Genomic DNA, 20,683 nt, shown 5'->3' on the forward strand with positions numbered 1-20,683 from the left:
AGAAATGGAGCAGCAGTTAGGATAGGGTCAGCCTAGATAGGGAGCATCGGTCAGCAAACAAGGACACTGTAAGACCCCAGCCAGTGAGAACCCCCTGGAGTAGTAGTGACAGAGGGAGTCGCCGTAGTGGACCAGATTCTGTGGGTATAGTCTGGAAAGGGCTGTTCCCCGTGGTGCACTCACCTTGCGGAACTGTCCTTCCCACCTTTCACCCCACCCCTTTACAGCAAAATGAGTTCCCGGCTTACGAGACAAGGGGTTCTTTCCCGTTGCGTTCGGGTACTCGGACATCCCCCCCCCCCCCTCTTCCACACAGACACCGTAGAGGAGAAGGGAGACTCTCCTGAGGACACCGGCGCGGTGTGTAGGGTAAGTGAGTTTCTTTCCCATCCCAGACCCCCATCCATAACCCCTTACATTTTGGCATAGGTCGGCAGGATGGACCCCGCAACGGAGAACACCCAAGAAGCAAACGACCAGAGAAAAAGGACCAGCCCATCGCAGGTCCACTAGTAAACACTAGTAAAAACATGTAAACAGATATGGGAATGGAATTCTTACTCCCCAAGTGCAGGTGCTCGGTAACCACTTCATGTTGTGCTACTGGCATTGTTTTAATTAGTCGTATCCGCATTAATAGGTCATTTCAATAGACCTTCACAAGAACCGTCAATAATATGAGACTTAATGTTATAAAAAAAAGCATTACTTTAAGGCTGATTAGTAGATTTTGACAAAAACATGAAACAAAGTTTTTGTAACATGTTTATTAAATGTGATAAAACAATGGAACATAAGAGAGGTGGTAGACATTCCTAAGCATAACATATAACTGCAATAATCCAAGAGATCATAATAATAAAAGCGCCATTTTATTATTAATTGCCATATTCCAATCTTACATGAGGGACCAGTCACTATAAATGTACATTTTTAGGTTCAATAGGACACTGTTATTGAACACAATATATAGGCAAGGACTCTAGGCACACAATTATAGATGAATGCTCATTAACCCCTGCAGTATCCATTAGACTAGCAGTGAGCTACTTCACCCACCCCAAGCAGTTAATTCATACTGCATACAACTGTCCGTCCAATCACATTACCCTGCACATGCGCCAATGTACCAGGCAATAGAATGGCTATTTAAAAATAAAAAATTCTAAAAGCAGAACTTAATTTCAGAATAAAGAGTCTCGATTATTGTTAAATACTGACAAAGCTAATCAAAAACTAATTTTATGTACTAGCCATTTGGTCTGAGAATGCTGGGGGGTTGCTGGCAATTTCTACATAACGCCTATAAAATGCTGTACAAGCATCTGAATCAGCAGACATTCTAGTAGTTTAAAAAGAAAAACTACTTATGGAATGAAGATGTATTTACAAAAGTTGATTTTAATACAACGGTAACCATACAAATCCTTTATTTAGGTTTAAAAAACAATACACAAAATAACTCTAAAAAGCTGTAATACATGAATGTTAGAACCATTTCGATGAAAGAAACCTGGTCTGCCACCGCACAATGCTCACATTTTGTTTACATGTGGGCACAATATTCACTTGTGCACAGGGCTGAAATAAGCCTAAATGAATAGTTATTTTACATGTTGGTACAAAGTAAATAAGACATTCCAAAACATGTTCAACTAAGGACTAAAATGCTGGTTTACCAACAGACTGTACAAATCTAGGAAGCGGATTGTTCTGGACCAGTATTGCTGTCAGACTGAAGCTCTGTATCTTCGGGTGAGGTTTTGGGGGCAGAGTTACTTGTACTCTCTGTATACTCCACTCTCTCAAACAGAATGAGAAGTTCACAATGTGGGGTCTGAGGAAATAGATCCACAGCCACAGCTCTGATTGGCCGGAAAGGACGACCTTTCACGCGGTTTGAAGGAGCACGACACAGACTGGAAATGGAAAAAACAAAAACATCTATAAAAACAGTATGTGCAACATCAGGTGCTACAACTTATCAATTCATGGGCTTTATGATAGATATCTTTACTAAGGGGTATATAAACTGTGTGGTTATTTAAAATGTATTAATGGACCTCAATATTCGCTTGATTACATATTCTGGCTAAACTAATGTAAAAGTAAACAAATGCTGAAGAAATAACACTGGAAATATTATATTTATGCAGACAGCTATCTGATAACATGCATTTGACCTTCCTCTGTTAGGCAGATATTGCTGTAAAAAAAATTTTTTAAGCAAGTCTACTTTTAAGCCTTGGCCTGCTGCCTCTCTCAAGACTTTTTTGTTTGTGGATTTTGAAGCAACGAATATCCTTTAAATATGTTTCAATTACATAATACGTACTCTACAAAGTTGTTTAATGCAGCTTTTGGATTGCAGGAGACATAGATCAGTCGTTTCAGATGTTCAGCTCTTCTGATTGCAATAATTACTTTGGAATCTGGAAATATGAACACAAAAAAGACTAAAACAAAGGGTTGGAACTATAGCAACTATGCATATGGAAGAAGAATATCTTTCTATGGGAATCATGCAAGAGAGTCATAAAAATAAAGTTTCTTTTTGACCCAGTTTCCTTGCAAAAGACTAACTTTTTCCCTCCCCATCCATCCCCGCAAGGCCAACTTTTCAGCCAAGTCTAAGCACCAGGATGTGGCTAGATTCTTACAAACGCCACACAGATTAGAAATGGTCGGGAATCAAACTCATGACCCCAGTGCTGTAAAGCTGATGTGCGAACCACTGAGCCACTGTTTTACCCATAGAATTCATTCTATCTTCCTTCTATATCCTAGAAACTCCCTCAGTGTTACAGAACCTAGAGTCCACAACTGATGTTTGTTTGCATTCATATAACCACCTCAAAACTTACCCCTGAGCTTGCCTTCTTGCTAAATTCCAAAAAACAATGGATTTAGAAGCTACTGTTAATTTACATTCCATGAAAGCAGCTTCCATTCCTGGCCCTGATGGCCTCCCGGCTCTTTCTTACAAGTTTGCAGGCTTTATTGCTCCCAAATTCACATTACTGTTCAAATCTATTTTAGAGGGTGAGCCTTTTGACTTGGTGGCTAATCAGAGTCAAAATTATGGTCATTCCAAAGGAATATAAAGATCCAGCCCTCTGTGGCAGTTGTCGTCCCGTTTTCTTAATAAAGCTAAACATTTTAAAGTATAATCTTAGCAAATAGGCTTAATTCTCTCTGACCCACCCAGATCAAGTTGGCCAACCACCAAGCTGTGGACAACACCCAGCATTACAGATCTTACTGAATGCAGGAAACCAACACTATTCTTTTCCCGAGAGACAGAAAGCCCCCTTGATGGCCATTCATGATGTGAGCTCTCACCAAATACAGCTTTCAGGGGAAAATTGCTTAGAGGTATCTAGCCATTACATTGCAGTCTATCTGCGTCTGTCCTGGTGAATGAGTGTACTTATTCCCAGTTTCAATGAAAAAATTAAAATTAAAACTAAAACAGGGGTGCCACCCCCTCGCCTCTCATCTTCACATCAATTACTGAACCGTTTCACCAGAAGGATCAGAGCAAAAAACAGACATTTGAATATCTCAGTAGGTCAATGCAATCACAAAATAGCCTTAAAAGCAGATGACATACTGTCATTTATTACTAATACCCTAATGCCTTAATCTCCCTCCGAAATGAATTTGGGGAGGTGCATAGATTCTTGGTGGTATCAATTTCAAAATGAATATCTTTAAGAGAGAAATCTTAGACTTATTTATCTCCACACAAATCCAGAAAACTTCTATAACTTAAATTTCCCTTTAAATGACACTGTAGCAGGTTCAAATATCTAGGCATATCTAGCTAAGAGAGTAGACTCCCTTAATCAGCTTAAATGGCACCCTTCTTAGGCTCAGGAGAGATCTAGTGGCATATAACAAAATATTTATTTCCTGGATCAGTTTTATTATTTGTATCAAAATGAATTATGTACTTCGTACAGACATTCCCTATTAGAGTCCACACCCCAGTACTCACTTAACTCCAAAGGATGATGATGTATTTAGTCTGGTCTGTCGAATGTCTCGAATATAAACTTGAATAATTCTGCAGGACTGGAGGCCCCCAAATTCCATACATTTTTCCATGCAGCCTGCCTAGATTGTATGTGCAACAGCATTACACTGCAGGTACTAGATTGTGAGTCGACATAGAATCAGCAGATTTGGGTATGACTCCAATTAATACTCTTCTATGACTATCACTGAAGTTGAGATCAGCCAGGACATTCGACTATCTACTATGGGGGCAGTTTCACTAGTACTGCAGTCAGACATTTCTACTCTACAGCCAAAGCTTGCCTATCGAAATAGTGAACTTTTGAATTTATTCTTGTTGCCATGATGTCCGAATCTTTTTATACAGTTGGAACACCTCCTCATGAAGGGACCATTCTTGGAATCTATTCTCTACGGAGGTAATCTGCTAACACATTCTGTTTTCCTGGTACATGTAACACTGAGAGCAACTTCAGATTTCTCTTTGCCCAGAACATGATCTGTGTTACTTCAACCATCAAGGTCTGGCTTCTGGTACCTCCCTGATGATTTATCTAGGCTACTACTGTACTGCTGTCTGAGAATATTCTAGGATACTTATCTTTTAGATGAAGATGTGGATTCCCTTCCACACGGTTCTCATTCCCAGAACATTCACATGACTTGTTTCACTTATCCCTGAAGGGGAGATCCCCAACCTGCGATATTGGCATCTGTTGTGAGTACCTTCTATTCTGGATTCAAATATGACACTCCTATTTTCAACTTTAGAGTTAGTCACCACCTGATTACACTTTTTTAGAAGTTCCTACTGGATATCATACATGTGCCATCTTAACCACGGGGTGATCTAGGGGCGGGCTGGCAAATTTTAGCCCAGGGAGCAAGACTTGACTCAATAGCCTGTTTTAAAAGGGAAAAAATGCAGGTGGCCCAGTGACCCAGCCCAAGTTAGCACACTATGGCACCAGCCCAGGGAGCAGATGCCTCCCTGCCGCCCTACCCCTCAGCCCAGCCTGCCCCTGGGGTGATCTCTGTGGTGGGGGAAAACATCCACCAACAACTGAAGCCCCTTTCTTATTGACACTTGATTAGGAGTCTGAAGTGGACATCTCCGTGACTGGATCTTGATACACCTTTCCTGTGGTAGTGACACTCCGCTCTGAATGATATCTATTGGGCTCCCCAGTAACTTATTTTATTGTTCACAATTCAACCTTGTTGCACAACAGAAAGAAAATAAAAACCCTACCTATACTAAAGACAGGAAAGGACACAGGGAAAGCAAAGGGTCTACCTAACATACCATCCGCAGAGTGTTTGTAACCTGTCTCTACCTAAATTGGCAGAGTTATGGCTGCCAAGGAGGACTGAAGTGGAAATGTATTTGCTGCCCCATCCAAGTGGACCCATCTTACCCTCTATTACCCCTCTTCTTTCCTTTCCATTCTCAGTACTGTAACCTCCTCATCTCCTTCTATTAAATAAAAATATTGGCATGGACTGAGAACTCTCAACTACTGAAGGGAATAAACAGTAACTACACACCTACGGTCATATAAAATGATTATCTTTTGTAATCACGATACAGGAATATCCGTTCATAAACCTTATTACTTCTTATAAAAGTGCTATAAAACAAAAGAACCCACTGTTTTCTAATATTTAGCCTAAGTAACAAACAACTGACATTTAAAATAAAGCAACCCGTGCCAATCTCTAATAGAGATATAAAGACGGTTCCATTGTGTGTAAACCAATGGAGGGTTTAAAAGATTATGTATGTGTGCGCAAATACAGAGGAATTAAAAACCCTAGAGTGACTAGACATACACAAGCCATTGTAACAGCCAAGCAATAGTAACATGATGCTAGACGTTTTGCATCCATTGCTAAGAAACTAAAAGGCATTAGCAAAATTCATGACTGATCAGATGGTCTTAATACCACTCATGGCACACACAATAAGTATTTACATCACATTAGTGTAAGGATGGGAGAATACCTTTGGATCTACAACTTCTACCACTAAACTTAAAAATTCCAGCATGCTCTACCTTAGCCGATTGGAGGGAGTGGCCTTTCAGGTAAGAAGTGTCGCAGGCAATTCACAAATCTAGCACATCTAATTAAAAACAGAACTAAATTGGACTATTATATTTGGGCAAAGACAGATTTTGTACCTACTGATGCTTGAAAGACAGCTGTACTTCAAACACACCAGATTTACGAACTTCCGGCAATCACAACCACCTTGGTCATACAGCCACTGTTTAGCTATGGTTTAATATTTCCACTTTGGGAAAATCCACCCAATTGATATCTTAACTCCCAAGGGATGCCCACATAAGTATGCAGTCTGATACTTACGAAGTCCGGCTCTAGGTGGGTCAACTATGGCAACAGGACTCTGAGATGTGAAAGCGTTTATCAGAGAAGGGAAGATGTCTTCGGCTTTGCCACATCGAAATTCAACGTTGCTTAGGTCTACAATTAAGGAATATAATTCATATTTATTCAAGAACTGTAAAGTGAACTTCCTGGAGATCTGCACATTTGCAAGAATCAATATCCATGTTCTTACCATTTTCTGCATTAACCTGCATGATATTATTATACATGAATATTATTCAGTACATACAGTCATGGCCAAAAGTTTTGAGAATGACACAAGTATTGGTTTTTAAATTTTGTTGCTTCAATGTTTTTAGACCTTTTTGTCAGATGTTGCTATGGTATACTGGAATAAAATGACAAGCAATTCATAAGTGTCAAAGGCTTTTATTGACAATTACATTAAGTTTATGCAAAGAGTCAATATTTGCAGTGTTGAATCTTCTTTTTGAAGACCTCTGCAATTCGCCCTGGCATGCTGTCAATCAACTTCTGGGCCACATACTGACTGATGGCCACCCGTTCTTGCCTAATCAATGCTTGGAGTTTGTCAGAATTTGTGGGTTCTTGTTTGTCCACCCACCTCTTGAGGATTGAACACAAGTTCTCAATGGGATTAAGGTCTGGGGAGTTTCCTGGCCATGGACCCAAAATTTCGATGTTTTGATCCCAGTCACTTAGTTATCACTTTTGCCTCGTGGCAAGGTGCTCCATCATGCTGGAAAAGGCATTGTTCATCACCAAACTGTTCTTGGATGGTTGGGAGAAGTTGCACTTAGAGGATGTTTTGGTACCATTCTTTATTCATGGCTGTGTTCCTAGGCAAAATTGTGATAACCAAGAGGCTCGGGGATCAAAACATTGAAATTTTGGGTTCATATCCAGGAAGCTCCCAAGACCTTAATCCCATTGAGAACTTGTGGTCAATCCTCAAGAGGCCAGTGGACAAAACAAAAGCCCACAAATTCTGATAAACTCCAATCATTGATTAGGCAAGAACGGGTGGCCATCAGTCAGTATGTGGCCCAGAAGTTGATTGACAGCATGCCAGGGCGAATTGAAGGGTCAACACTGCAAATATTGACTCTTTGCATAAACTTGATGTAATTGTCAATAAAAGCCTTTGACACTTATGAAATGCTTGTAATTGTACTTCAGTATACCATAGCAACATAACAAAAAAGGTCTAAAACCCTGAAGCAGCAAACTTTGTGAAAACCAATACTTGTGTCATTCTCAAAACTTTTGGCAATGACTGTATATTTTAGTCCCCCCTCCAACCCCAGCAAATGTAACTAATCTACAGCCATATCATAGTACAGAGAGTATGTGCTAAATATAGTTATCTTTAATTCAGACTAAAAACCTGCCCCCCACATGATATCATTATAGTTCTGGAATGCTGCGTTCTGCACACTCGCTGTCTTCACCACATTGATTCCTTGATCTTAAAACTGCATACTTTAGATTCTGGTATTGCCTCATTTACTAAAACATAGAACATTAAATGACACATTTGAACCTAGAAGGCTATGTCTATTGTTCTTTGAGAGCACTGGTCACCTAAATAATGGACATCACTAAGGCACTTTATGACCAATATTCACGAGGTACTGGTTCCTAGTGAATTCATAGGATGCAGTCTCAGAAAATGGCTGCAGGCCCCGTGTGTAGCCAAAAGCCATCAGTTTTGTCAGAAGACACTTAACATATAGATAGATTTCCTCCCACAGACTTAAAAACCTGAGAACCTGGATAAAACCCATGCACACACAGGGAGAACGTACAAACTCCACACAGATAAGGCCCTGGTTAGAACGGAAACCATGACCCCAGCACTTTGAGGCAGTAATACTAACCATGTGCCACATCTACGGTTATTTTCCTTTATTTAGTATATAGTGCATAGGGCAACAAGAACAAAAACAAAATGGGGTTCCACTAGAAATACTGCTCACATGGAGAGAGCACTTTATTCATCTGAGAAGTACAGAGAATCTCACCTGCTTTTCCAAGACAGAGAGGATGATGTAAATGGAATCCAGATTAAGGATCTTGAGCAATTTAAAACTAAAATGGCCTGCATTTCTTTCGACTATTTGATTTGCATGTCTATTTCATATTGTACTATGTAATTGCTTTTTGGTCTGTTTATGCTTCCTGTTTATTGAGATAATACATCATTTCACATCTTGCACTAGATTTAAAAGTTATACTTTTTTAGGTGTGTAAGCCCATCAATATTATTCTCACCTGCTTATTTGGTATAATTCCCAAGCATATAAATATACTGTGCAGGGTTGAATCAAAAAAATGCAAACAAGTCAGGAGGTATGACAATACCAAAATTATAATGTCGACAACCACAGGTTATTACTGAGCTGTAACCTGGGATGCAGGGATGGGGGAAAAACTGCCCTATACAATACAAATATATCAAAATTAAGAACATAAAATACTAAATTGTACAGAATAAAATTAGTGTGAAAGGTACTTACTGTTGATATGGGCATTAGCCTTGGCATCAGCAATAGCTTCCTGACACAGCTCAATTCCCACAACCTTCTTCACTTTCTTTTGTAGATGAAATGGAAAACAAATATTACTGATGTAATGTTATCAGATACAATAAAGAAAAAAGAAAATACTTTCAGACTGTATTTTGTTATCGACAACTCCACCTCACCTTTGCCAAGCAGATGCCAATAGTTCCTGTTCCACAGCAAACATCCAATACAGTGCTGTTCTGGTCCAACTGAGCCCAATCCGCAATTGTGGAATACAAGACCTCGGCTGCAAGTGTATTAACCTGTGTGATGTGATTTATATGGTAAGTCTTATAATATGCAATAAAGCTTAAACTGCAACTCAATTGTGTGCAATATGTAGTATTGTTGATGACAGAATCATCAATTGTTATACATGCGTATCTCTTTGTCCCAATTAATGTTAGTCAAGAATCTCTCTAATATCTTAACCCCTTCAAGACCAGAGAGAGACCAGCTTTCATTGTTTTCATTGAGTCAGTTTAAATCCCTAGTGACCTAACTGGGATTTCCTTTTGCAATACAGAAATACTGTAATGCTTCAAATATTACATCAAACAGTGTTCCGTTCTGAATAAATCATGAGGCCAAAAACAAAATAAACTTGAACGTAATGACATTTCTAAGCACAGATTAGCTGTATGGTATCAGTATTGAATGTCATTTTGTTTCAGCGCTTAGGCATATTTGTTACTTTCCCAAAGGTATCACATTAATGTAATTTGTAGAAATTAGAAATGGTTGTATCCTATTGTATCCAGTTGTCTGGATCTTGACTAGAGATGCTCACTGACCCCATGTTTTCGTTTTGGATCTGGATTACCGTCGTGTTTTGGTTTTGCCAAACCGTCATTGCGTGTTTTGGTTTTTGTTTTGGTTTTGTTTTGCTATTTTGATTAAAAATCAATGTTTTTTTGGCCTTAAATAACCAAATTTAGTGCTCCACCAGTTTCTTCATAAGTAATGTAATTGTAAAGCTAATAAATTATCCAAAAAACAGTTTAATTTCCTGGTAGGCCTTCATTAATTTGACACACAAACCAGATTGTCTTCCTCTTCCATCTATGAATATTGGCAATGCAGCCATCGTCTTTGGATGTATATTACACCCTACACTTATACTTAAATATGTAAAGAAATGGACAAAGGCAGTCTGGTTTCTGTCTCTCTAGCCCCCCCTCCACTTGTATAAAATACCAAAAAATGCAAACCAGCCCAGATGTCAAACTTTTGTGGTCTGCCACCTGTGTCATCTCTGCTTGTGTTTGGAAAGTGCAAACTGGGTGCCAGAACCTCACGTGCCAGAACTCTGCTGCCACTGGCGCAGGATTACACAATCAACCAAATCCTCATCAGCGCCCTCGTCGGCTACCCAAATCTCCCCCTGCATCCTCTCTAATTCCAAAGTGTCATCCTCACTTGGTGCATCACCGGCTACACTCGGGCTGTTCAGGCACCCATCAGCAGAACTGCTGAAACGGTCCCTCTTTATGGGTACACTAACAGAATGCTCACGATTAGACATCCCACTGTTGGATGGACTCTCCACAGGCATTGGTGTTATTTGTGATTCAGAGCAAACATTATCCTCTAATGCCTTACTGTTATTTGCAGGTCGGCTTTGACGCATAACAGTAGTTGTGCACCACTTGTAGGCTTCTGTAACATTTTTGATCTGCCACTAATAGACAAAGGTGAAGGCCTCATTCTCTCTTTGGCCACTGCGTGTGTAGAATGGCATGTTGGCCATTTTTTTTTTTTTTTAGATCAGGTTAACTTTTGCTCAGTTACACTTCTTTTTCGTCTTCAACATGGTAATTTTTTTTTTTTGGTGTGTGTTTTTTTGACAGATTTCAAAAGACTGTAGTTTGAACATCGCCTTTCCCAGATGACGTACTGGGAACACTACCATCAGAACTGGTGACAGAACCTATTTGCCGATTCTGCTCATATGTGGACTGCTTTGAATACATTATGAGCCCCAAAGCACTTGTAGTGCTAAAAATTGTTTTAGATACTGCTGACAAATATGATTTTTGACAGCCATAAATATTAATGCAAAAGAATGGGGGACAGCCCAAAAGCACTTGGAGTGCCAGAAAACTGCACAAAAAAACCCCTCCTCTATCCTCCTCTTACTGCTGTAACAACTGGTATTAAGATGACAATGGTATTGCATACAAACAATAATGTGTCCAAATACTGATCTGTCCCTGCGGTGATCTAGCCAGTGTGACCTAACCCTGCTCTCTCCCTCTGTCAAATGGCGATGGATTACTGTGGAGGGTGGTACTTATGCTTTTCAAATCTCGCGAGAACCGAGCTCAGAAATACGAATACGTCACGATGATGTTTTGCCTCTATTTCGAATCCGAATGGGCGGGAGAGTACCGAGCGTGCTCGGCTCGGTACTCGGATAGGCTAAATTCGGATCTCGGGGAACCGAGCCCGGCCATCTCTAATCTTGACAGACAATCATATTCTTTCTTGAGCAGTAATAGGATTTTGTTGTGATCTCAGTCATTAAGGAGAGTAAAGCATAAAAAAAATGAGTGACTTTGCATCTGGGCAAAACCATGTTGCATTGTAGGGGGAGGTAAATGTAAATGTGATGGCAGATTTATAGTTGGGATAGGCATGTCCTAGATAAACCTTTAATTTCAGTGTAAAAATAAAGCTATCAAGTATGTGTGTGCTAGTTCAAAAAAACTAGCCAGTATTTAACTTACGTGCAAAATAATAAACTAATTTTCACCCCTTGCATTGTAACATGGTTTATCCCGGAGAACATTTACTTCTTTTTTTGCCTTACTTTCCTTAGTGACTCAGGCCCATTGTTTCAATTGCTTAATATAGTTTTGCATACCTGAAAGAAAGCATGAGGTGAAATACGGAAGGTGAGGCCCAGTAGTTCCTCATAGATGTATTGGTCTCCAGTCACATGCTCCACAAGCAAGTCCTCCAGATTTGCGATTTCTTCTACAGGACAAACCACTGGTTTAACTACAGTCCATATTGTGCCATTAAAAAAAATGTAATTAAGGTAAAATGTCTGCAGTACAAAGCTTTCCTGACAATAATAATAGATCTTTGTATAATGTGTTCCCTCAGGATATGAATTGATAGACTCTGTGCTTCAGCTATAAGGGATGACTACTTTGTTAATGTAGTTAGTTACAACTTATTAATACAGCCAAATTAATCACAGCACACTAACAGAACGCTAAACATAGAGCAACTGAATTCCCCATTATCAACTCTTGCTAAAAGGAAAGGACTAACCAGATCTGGAGAAACTCAGACTTACTATATACAAAGACAATATTTAAGCTCATTAAAAAAATAACCAACCTTTGACCTTCCTCAACAAAATAAAGGGATGTGATACCACTCTCCTTTCCCTGGGCCATCTGTGAAAAATGTTGCAGTAGATGATTTTAACTCTGCTAGGGTCTCCTTGCTCAGTTTCTGCAGGGAAGATCATCAGTGTATAAATATGCACAGCTGTCACAGTACACAGAAAATGAGTATTCAAAGGAACAGATAGTATACCTGTGGATGAAAATAAACAATGGCCATGACATGACCCTTTCGGCTGCTACGGACAGTAAGCTGCTTCCAGTGACCTTCATATGACTCCGGGCTGTAGGACTGCATATGTTGTAGTCCTGCATATAAACACATTATTTCAATGAAAACGGTCTTCCTTCCTACCAGTTACTTTCAATATGCACTAAATATACTTTTTCCTACGGGATTACTTGTCAGCCTTCTTACATACAGAAGCTTAGGCACACTTTTCTTGTGCACTTACACCTTAAAAGTAAGTTTAAGTTATCAGTACTAAAATAGGCTACAAAGAACTGTAAGTACCCTGATGTTAATCACTACGTTGTGGCAGAGTGTAAACAGTGTTCTGATGCTACCTGATAAATTCTTGAAAAGCCTTCACAACCTTCTTGGTGGCGCAGGGGAATATGAATAGTATCAAATGGCTCCACGACAGCACATGTTCCTCCCTTGTACTTTCCAAGGCGGAACCCCACAGTCTTGTCTTCTTCATTGGCACCAACACCAATCAGAAATTCACATTTGTTTCGGTACTCTGTCTGATAAAAACATTCAAACTATTTTGTTTCGCACTTTAAAAAAGAATATTTATATAATATTGACAATATTCTGAATCTCTTTATTACAGTTACCACTAATGACCAATATTCAAAATTATTTTTTTGCAGTAGTTCCTGAGCTTTTAAATGTTATGAGTACTACACCAACACATGCCATGTGATCATATGTGACCAAGGTTAAATCATTTTATTTAATAACATTGAAATTATGAATATGTACATTTAAAAACCAAGGTACATCTGAACAAAACTATTTGAATTTCATCCCTCAATTTTTTATTTTTTTGCAAATACTTTCCTTATGCCACCACTAAAGCATGCCACACATGCAGTCTATAAGTGTGACAAACACATGCATCCAGAGGAACTGGTAAGAAATTGGTGGCTTAGTGGAAGAATGCAGCCATATCCGACAGTGTAAATTACCTAAATATATTTTAAATCTGTAATATTGAAATTTAAAACTGTAAACTCCTTCATGGAGTGGGGTATTTTCAGAAAGCAGAAGTGCACTCTAAGCCTTTTACCTGTAGAATTTGAAATGGATGCTGCTCATCCACTTTTTTGCAGAAGATTGTCACTCAGTCACAGCACACATGACTACTCAAGGTCTTGCTTGCTATAGGATATTGTGATCTGCTACAGGAACAATGCAGTGAGATACCTCACAAAGTGCCTTGTAGCCAGTAACCCCAACGACAGCCAGGCAAATCTGTGCAGTTTTGTTAACCAACTATTAATACTGGTTTTCCACCAATAGCCTTTGACTACCTTTCAAGCACCAATAACTAACGCACCATAAACTATAATTTCACAATAGAGACTGCCAATTGCCTAATGAGGTTATAAAGCCTAGCTTTAATTTGTGGAAATTAAGGCAGGTATTACTTATAGAGGATATGTTAAGAGACTACCCCATGGGATTTTCCCAGAATGCTACCTCATTAACATATACGGTGGAAAGGCAAAAATAACATGGAAGTGTGTATTATCTTAACAAAGCATGCTAGGAAAAAAGTAACACAAAATGAGATCTTATAAAGTGACAAGCCCTATGACAATATGGAACAATACCTGTGCTGGTGACGGCTTCACACTTTCCAAGAGGCAGCATATTTTATTATATCTCTGCTTCTGAACAAATAGCCATGGCAATAAGGCCTTATTAGTGTTTCCTATTTCCCTGCAGAAGAAGAAAACAAATTGAAACGGATACCATAATCTAAACAAACACGACTCATAAAAATGTCCTTACTAATTCAGTATCTGTTCTGAACCTAAGTAAGGGTATGGTATTACCTTGACCACCACATTTTTTTAAGTGATGGATTGAGCACAGTGGGAGGTCTCTCCTGTTTGTTAAAGGAGAGGTCTGTCCTGATGAGGAACCAGGGGAGAAAGGAAATGCACATTTCCTTGTCCATTGGCCCAGTCCTGTCTAACCCCTCTCCCAGATTGGCCACCCTGCTCACATCAGCCCCCAGGATTGAAATTGTATTTTAAGTGATTATTTGAATGTATGACAGGGATGGAAATGACTTCTATATAGGGAGTACATTGTTTTGTCTCTGTGGAACATAAACTATCGTTAAGTGGGTGTTGTGTGTACCAGCTCACAAGAAATACATTGGATGAACATAGAACACTTAACACAGATGAAAATGAAAGCTTAAAAAGTATTTGAATTCAAAAGACTGAATATATGAACTATGTCACAATAAAAATATCACAATTTGTATTGAGGACAGCATGTCTATATTTGTACAAAAAAATATAATTTTTATGACCTTAATGTTGGAAGAAATGATTAGGACTGGCAGGTGCTTAAGTGCTTATAGATGCATAGAAATGTGTGTATAGATTTAAATGTATTATCTTGTTCATGTCATCATGCAACTTTTAATAAATGCATCAAATTCTCTTTCTATCTTCTTTCTGTGATTTTTAACTTTGTTTTTATATCATCCGGCAGATGATATATAACCCCCGTGGGGTTGCAAAGGAAAATCCCCATTATTGCGGTACCGCATTACCTCCGGTAAAGAGCACTCTGCGCGTTACCGCGATTCGGGACCTAATTGAATATGCCCCAAAGCTGTTCGGATTCCATCTGTGACCCATCCATAGTGAATGGCAAATCAGATTGCATCAGCACTCTGCCCCACATAGAGAGTTCCATTACCCCGAGACATCCAGGTTATTCATCATTTTTCCACCAGCTACATTTCTCTTTCTGCAGTGATTGTTAATTAGTGGCAGTGGAAGAAGCAGCACACCATGATTTGCCTGTGCGTTACATGATCTTCCTACTGCAGTGTATGAGGAGTATTGTGACTAGCATTGGTGGGTGGAGGAATGTGATGAGTTAGGGGTGTCAGGACCTTGAAAATACGGGTTTATCATGCGAGACACCCTTCTTGTCCAAACTGTATTTAATATTGCTTGGACTGTATTGTGATAACCATGTATATATGTATTTTATGCCTCAGGTAACTGAGAACATGAGAGGGGTTTAAAGTTACACAGACGCAGGACAGAGGGGGACTCTATTCAGGACATTACTAAATGCCAGACTTGTCCAGGATCATGCCTGTGAGGACATTGAAGGCTTGGCGGAATGTGCTTTCTTTGTGGACCTGAAAAGCAGGTGGACATTGGGCTTAGTTAATACCACATGTGTAGAGTAGTGAAGAGCATGGCTCAGCAGCCAGGATTGGCCATTAATGTGCCAGGGACAAAACTGCTGGTAAGATATAGGACTGTTTTGCTCACAGGTTAGTGAACCCACTATTTGTCTAAGTGATTTAACCCACGCTGAAGTATTGGGAAGGCCAGGGCTAACCTACAGGCAAACCAGTCAACTGGCACAGCAAACAGGGCTAAATATCACCTTGGTATCCTCACAAGGCAAAAAACGGGAAATTATATTTGTAAGCTGCTATTGGGACTATAAGGGGGGAAAGTATGCTGGAAAGCAGCCAGCAGGGAAAGTCCAGATTGCAAAGACGCAACCTATTTAATACCATAATTGGTTGCTGTAAAGTATTCCCTGGCCTGATCCCACAAAAACCCTGCAGCATGAGGCAAGGTTCTCACCTTGCCTCCTGGCAGAAATTACCCTGTAGGTGCCTTTTGCACCATGTCATAATAAAGTCTAGCTGTGGAGTAACAAGAGAGATTGCAATCATTACTTTGTCAGTCTCTGTAGCACATGTTCACATTCTTGTTCCTTCATTTTCAGCTGCTCTTCATATGGAACTTGCCACAGAGGGGTCACCACATCTGCAATCTGCTTACTGAGGGGCTCCTCCAGAGCATTCTCCTGCACAGCCTGTCGCTTACATTTTGGCAGCTCCCTTTCATCTTCTTCTTGCCTTCTCTTCTTCATTATGGGATCAGCTCTGGGTTTTGCAAGTCGGACATTTAATAAACGATTCTTCCACATAACCCCATGTATTACTTTCATAGCTTTGTCCCTTTCCTCCTCACTTTTAAAAGTCACAAATGCAAATGTTTGTTTATTCATGAGCTTTATTTTATGAGGGTTTAATCCATATTTCGCAAGGAACTTCTTAATGTCATTAAAACCTATGTACTTTGGCAAATTCTGTATCTCTACTTTGAAAATCTCTGATGTGAAGAGATCGTCTTTGATGTATCTATAAATTCCAGCTTCATTTGTTTCTGCAGTATTGTCATTCACTTTATCTGCATTTTCCCCCGGATCCATATTAACTGTGCTGTCTCCTGTTTCTGAAGCATCTTCATCTATCTCAGCAACATCATCACCTAATTCTGCATCATCTTTGTCCATTTCAGTGGCTCCTTTCATGTTGTCCCCTTTCAGGTTCTCATCTTCAGTGCAGCTATTTTGTTCCTGATGATCACGACAGTCTCTCTCACCTGCAGAAGATTCCATCTTGTGCTCTGTTCTGAAACAAATAGAAGAAAAAAAAAAACCATAGGCAACTTGAAACAATACTTTATTCTAAAAATAAAATAAAAAAAAAAATGTTTGTTTTTTTTTGCTAAGGGAAAACAAGATAAAAACAATAGGTCAAAATCAGAAGGGAACAGCCAGAACAATGTCCTTTGTTACCTATGTATATTTGCTACAAGGAACTGACATACACTTACTAGGAGATTGGGATAATGTAAACATGTTAATTACAGTATAGCGGAATAAGAAATAAAAATGGTTTTCTCTCATGCAAACCATCTGCAATTTTGATTATTTATGTTTTTAGGCCCAGTAAGGTTTAATGGTTGATGCCATCAATTAAATATGAAGCTGTGTTGCCAATCACGTCCAAAATCTTTGATTGCTGGAGGAAAATGCCCTTCAACACAGCAGAGGTATAGTACCAATGGGACACTAGATTGTAGATGGCTTCTTGTGTCTTACTGCTAACAGAGCACTTATGTGCCTTATCCCATTGTTTCAGTGAAATATTTATGCCTACCTCTTTGCTGTGTATACCATAATTGGTACACAAGCTGAATTATTCTACAAAATAAATATTCACTGCCTCATGGGTTCTCTTCCCACACCCACCAATTCAGATGCTTGGGTAGCCTAAAAACAAACCTTTCTGTGGGTGGGTGGTCACACAAAGTTTAATTTGTAGGTATGCGCATTGTTCAAGATAGCCACCATCTCGGGGAGTTCAAAATGCCCTGGTTTAAGGAAGGGTTGGCAAGTCTACGAGCCAAGCCAACAACTGCTGATTTAATTTAATTTATTTTTCCTTTTCCCCCCAATTTTAAGAAGTAAAAAAGGAAAACATACAAACTCCAGAATGTAAAATACAAAAAGACTCCCCCTCCCCCCAAAAAAAGATCACACAAAGTATGCTGAACGGAGTGGTGGTGTATGAGTGCTGAATGCATTTAAATTTTACCATGTGGCTCCAACTCTTGCTATTATAACAAGGCAGCCTTTGTTCAAGAGGGTTTGTAAGGTAAAGGACAGAGTTACAGGAGATGGATGCCCATAGGACCTCTGCACATTGGGCAGCTTAATAGCAGAAACTCAATTGTGAGTGGAGTTCTTTGTTAGAGTTGCATTATGAAAATGATTAGAAGAGTTCAAATAAATTTTAATAATATTTTTTAATTAATTACATGTACATCTTGGATGAATTTACAAACCCCCATCTAGCAGATCAAACAAGAGTCACATAAAAAGTACTGCTATTTTTTCTCATGGTGAACAATGGATAACACAAAACATGCAGTTTTTAAACATTAATAAAACAATATCCACATTATTTGGGACAAAAGCTAAACTTTCAAAATGTCCATAACCGGATTATCAAAATAAAAAACTATCTGGATCCATGGCTTCATTCTCATTTATTATTTTATTTTGCATATAGACAAACTGACATCTAATGTAAACCTATTATACAGAAATAAATGTTGCCTCCATTGACCACAAAGAACACAGCACAAGAGATGCCAATTCCACTGATAGCCTATAGCCTGTAGTGTATGGTACAAACCTCAAACTACCCTGGCAAAGAAGACACGCACTCTACAACACAAGCCGCCATTTTAATTGCAATGTAACTACAAGAACTGCCAATTAAACATTTTATCAGACATTGGTTGGACGTCCATGGCAAGGGAGCGTTGGGCCAGATCCCCACAGGCCGATTCCATATTCAATGTTTAGGGACAGCATCTATACAAGCTGGGTCGTATGCTGCCAATTGCCTTAGAAATGTGGGGTGGGCATGGAGTTTGTCCAGGCGGTGTTGCCTCTTGCTGCGCTCATCCCCACCCACTTCCTCTACTTCACTTCTATTCTCCCCCTCTCCCCTGCTTCCTCCATTGCCTGGGCCTATTACTTAGCTCCTCATATTTCCAGCTCAATGTATGTAGCTTCCACTGAACTGCTCTTGGCCAGCACAGTGCAAAGTAATAGGCCAGGCTAGTAAGGGAGGAAGTGCTCAGAGACCCCTTTAAAGTACAGCCCACTCCTAACTCCATTTTCCACACGTCAGACTCACCATCAGTGTCTCTGGCTATCTGCTCTCCCATGTTTCTGTCTCTAACAAAGAAAAACCTCCTCGTCTCCAGTTTTGAATGTGAACATCTCTCTTGAACTCTGTTTTACCATGTGTGGCTCTGTCTTCATCACCCCTTTTAGGTGTGTACTCATCGCCAATTTTGTATGTATACCAATGCATGACCATCTGTGCCCACCCTCCCTAATTATTTGTGTGTCCCTTTGCCACTTCATCCCATCTGAGTTTTTGCCAGCAATAGGGTTTTTTCTTGTTTTGCTCTCTGCAACACAGGGTTACCACCTGGCTTTAGGGCAGCATGGTGGTTTAGTGGTTAGCACTTCTGTCTCACAGCACTGGGGTCATGAGTTCAATTCCTGACTATGGCCTTAATTGTGTGGAGTTTGTATGTTCTCCCTGTGTTTGCGTGGGTTTCCTCTGGGTGCTCCGGTTTCCTCCCACATTCCAAAAACATACTAGTAGGTTAATTGGCTGCTATTAAATTGCCCTTAGTCTCTCTCGGTTTGTGTGGGTGTATGTTAGATTTAGATTGTAAGCTCCAATGGGGCAGGGACTGATGTGAATGAGTGCTCTGTCCAACGCTGCATAATTAGTGATACTATATAAATAGATGATGATGGCTTTCTCCATAGAGAGGGCTTTTCAACCTGTGATGAATCTTCCCGGGTTTTATACTTAAAACTACTTTTTAAGAAATGCTGCTGCTCATCGGCCACATAGCACTGGGCTGTATGTTCATGTGTTATAAGCATATGTGTAATTGTAATGCAAAATTGCTCTGTTCTGTAACCAGAAATATGTACGCGATTCATCCACATACTTGAAAATAATACGTAACTGTCAATGGATTGGTGTCTGACAAAACATTTTAGAAACTAAAAATTCTAGCAAAACTGAATATATTAACATTAATGTAAAGTGTTCAGTTATCTCCATCTATATTTTAAAATATATGCACATTTATATAAAAAAAAAAAAACAAGAAAAGAAAGCCATGTCTGCACCTTGCTCAAACATTTCAGAGTTCATGAATTTCTGGAAGAGTATTTTATATGGAACAGATTAATAGTTCGCCACATCATGCCATAACAGCCACTGACATATTCCATACATTTGTCATATAGAGCCATGTGATGCTTATTCTGCAGTACTAAGATCTAATAAATATAGTTTCACCATAATAAACGTAATACTTCACAGCATAGGAATCCAAGTGTGTTAAGTAAGAAAAAGACTATCAAACCAAAATCAAAGGTTTCAGCAACTCTCTCCAGCCACACGATTTACCTCTTATGACTCAATCCGTATTGCATGAGAACCTTACATGGAAGCTGCCATGTTATTTACGTCAAACTAACCCCCGAACCGGAAGCTGTACCTGGGCTTCCGGTATATATTTTTTTAATATTAATTATTATACATTTCAGAAACCGATTTACAGGACACGAACGAATCAGATTGATGAATACATGAATCGTTTCATTTTTGATTAACACACACTGGCCCAAAGAGATCAGACATCAGTACACCACACCGGATGTGACGTTACTGTACGTCTAAC

The 20,683-nt window shown here is 39.4% G+C and overlaps 1 protein-coding gene across 1 annotated transcript; it reads right to left on the bottom strand.

The window, feature by feature from the left end:
• Positions 1 to 853: 853 nt before the first annotated feature.
• TRMT2A (tRNA methyltransferase 2A) lies at positions 854 to 20,652 on the bottom strand. Its single transcript, XM_075216847.1, is given in 15 exon segments — positions 854 to 1,919; positions 2,336 to 2,432; positions 6,391 to 6,507; positions 8,913 to 8,988; positions 9,101 to 9,223; positions 11,827 to 11,938; positions 12,312 to 12,364; positions 12,366 to 12,428; positions 12,513 to 12,608; positions 12,610 to 12,628; positions 12,887 to 12,930; positions 12,932 to 13,069; positions 14,165 to 14,273; positions 16,282 to 17,022; positions 20,410 to 20,652. Coding segments are annotated over 15 exon segments (2,037 nt in total). The 5' UTR covers positions 20,436 to 20,652; the 3' UTR covers positions 854 to 1,696.
• Positions 20,653 to 20,683: the final 31 nt, after the last annotated feature.

This window comes from Mixophyes fleayi, chromosome 1, assembly GCF_038048845.1.
Source record: "Mixophyes fleayi isolate aMixFle1 chromosome 1, aMixFle1.hap1, whole genome shotgun sequence".
NCBI lineage: Eukaryota > Metazoa > Chordata > Amphibia > Anura > Limnodynastidae > Mixophyes > Mixophyes fleayi.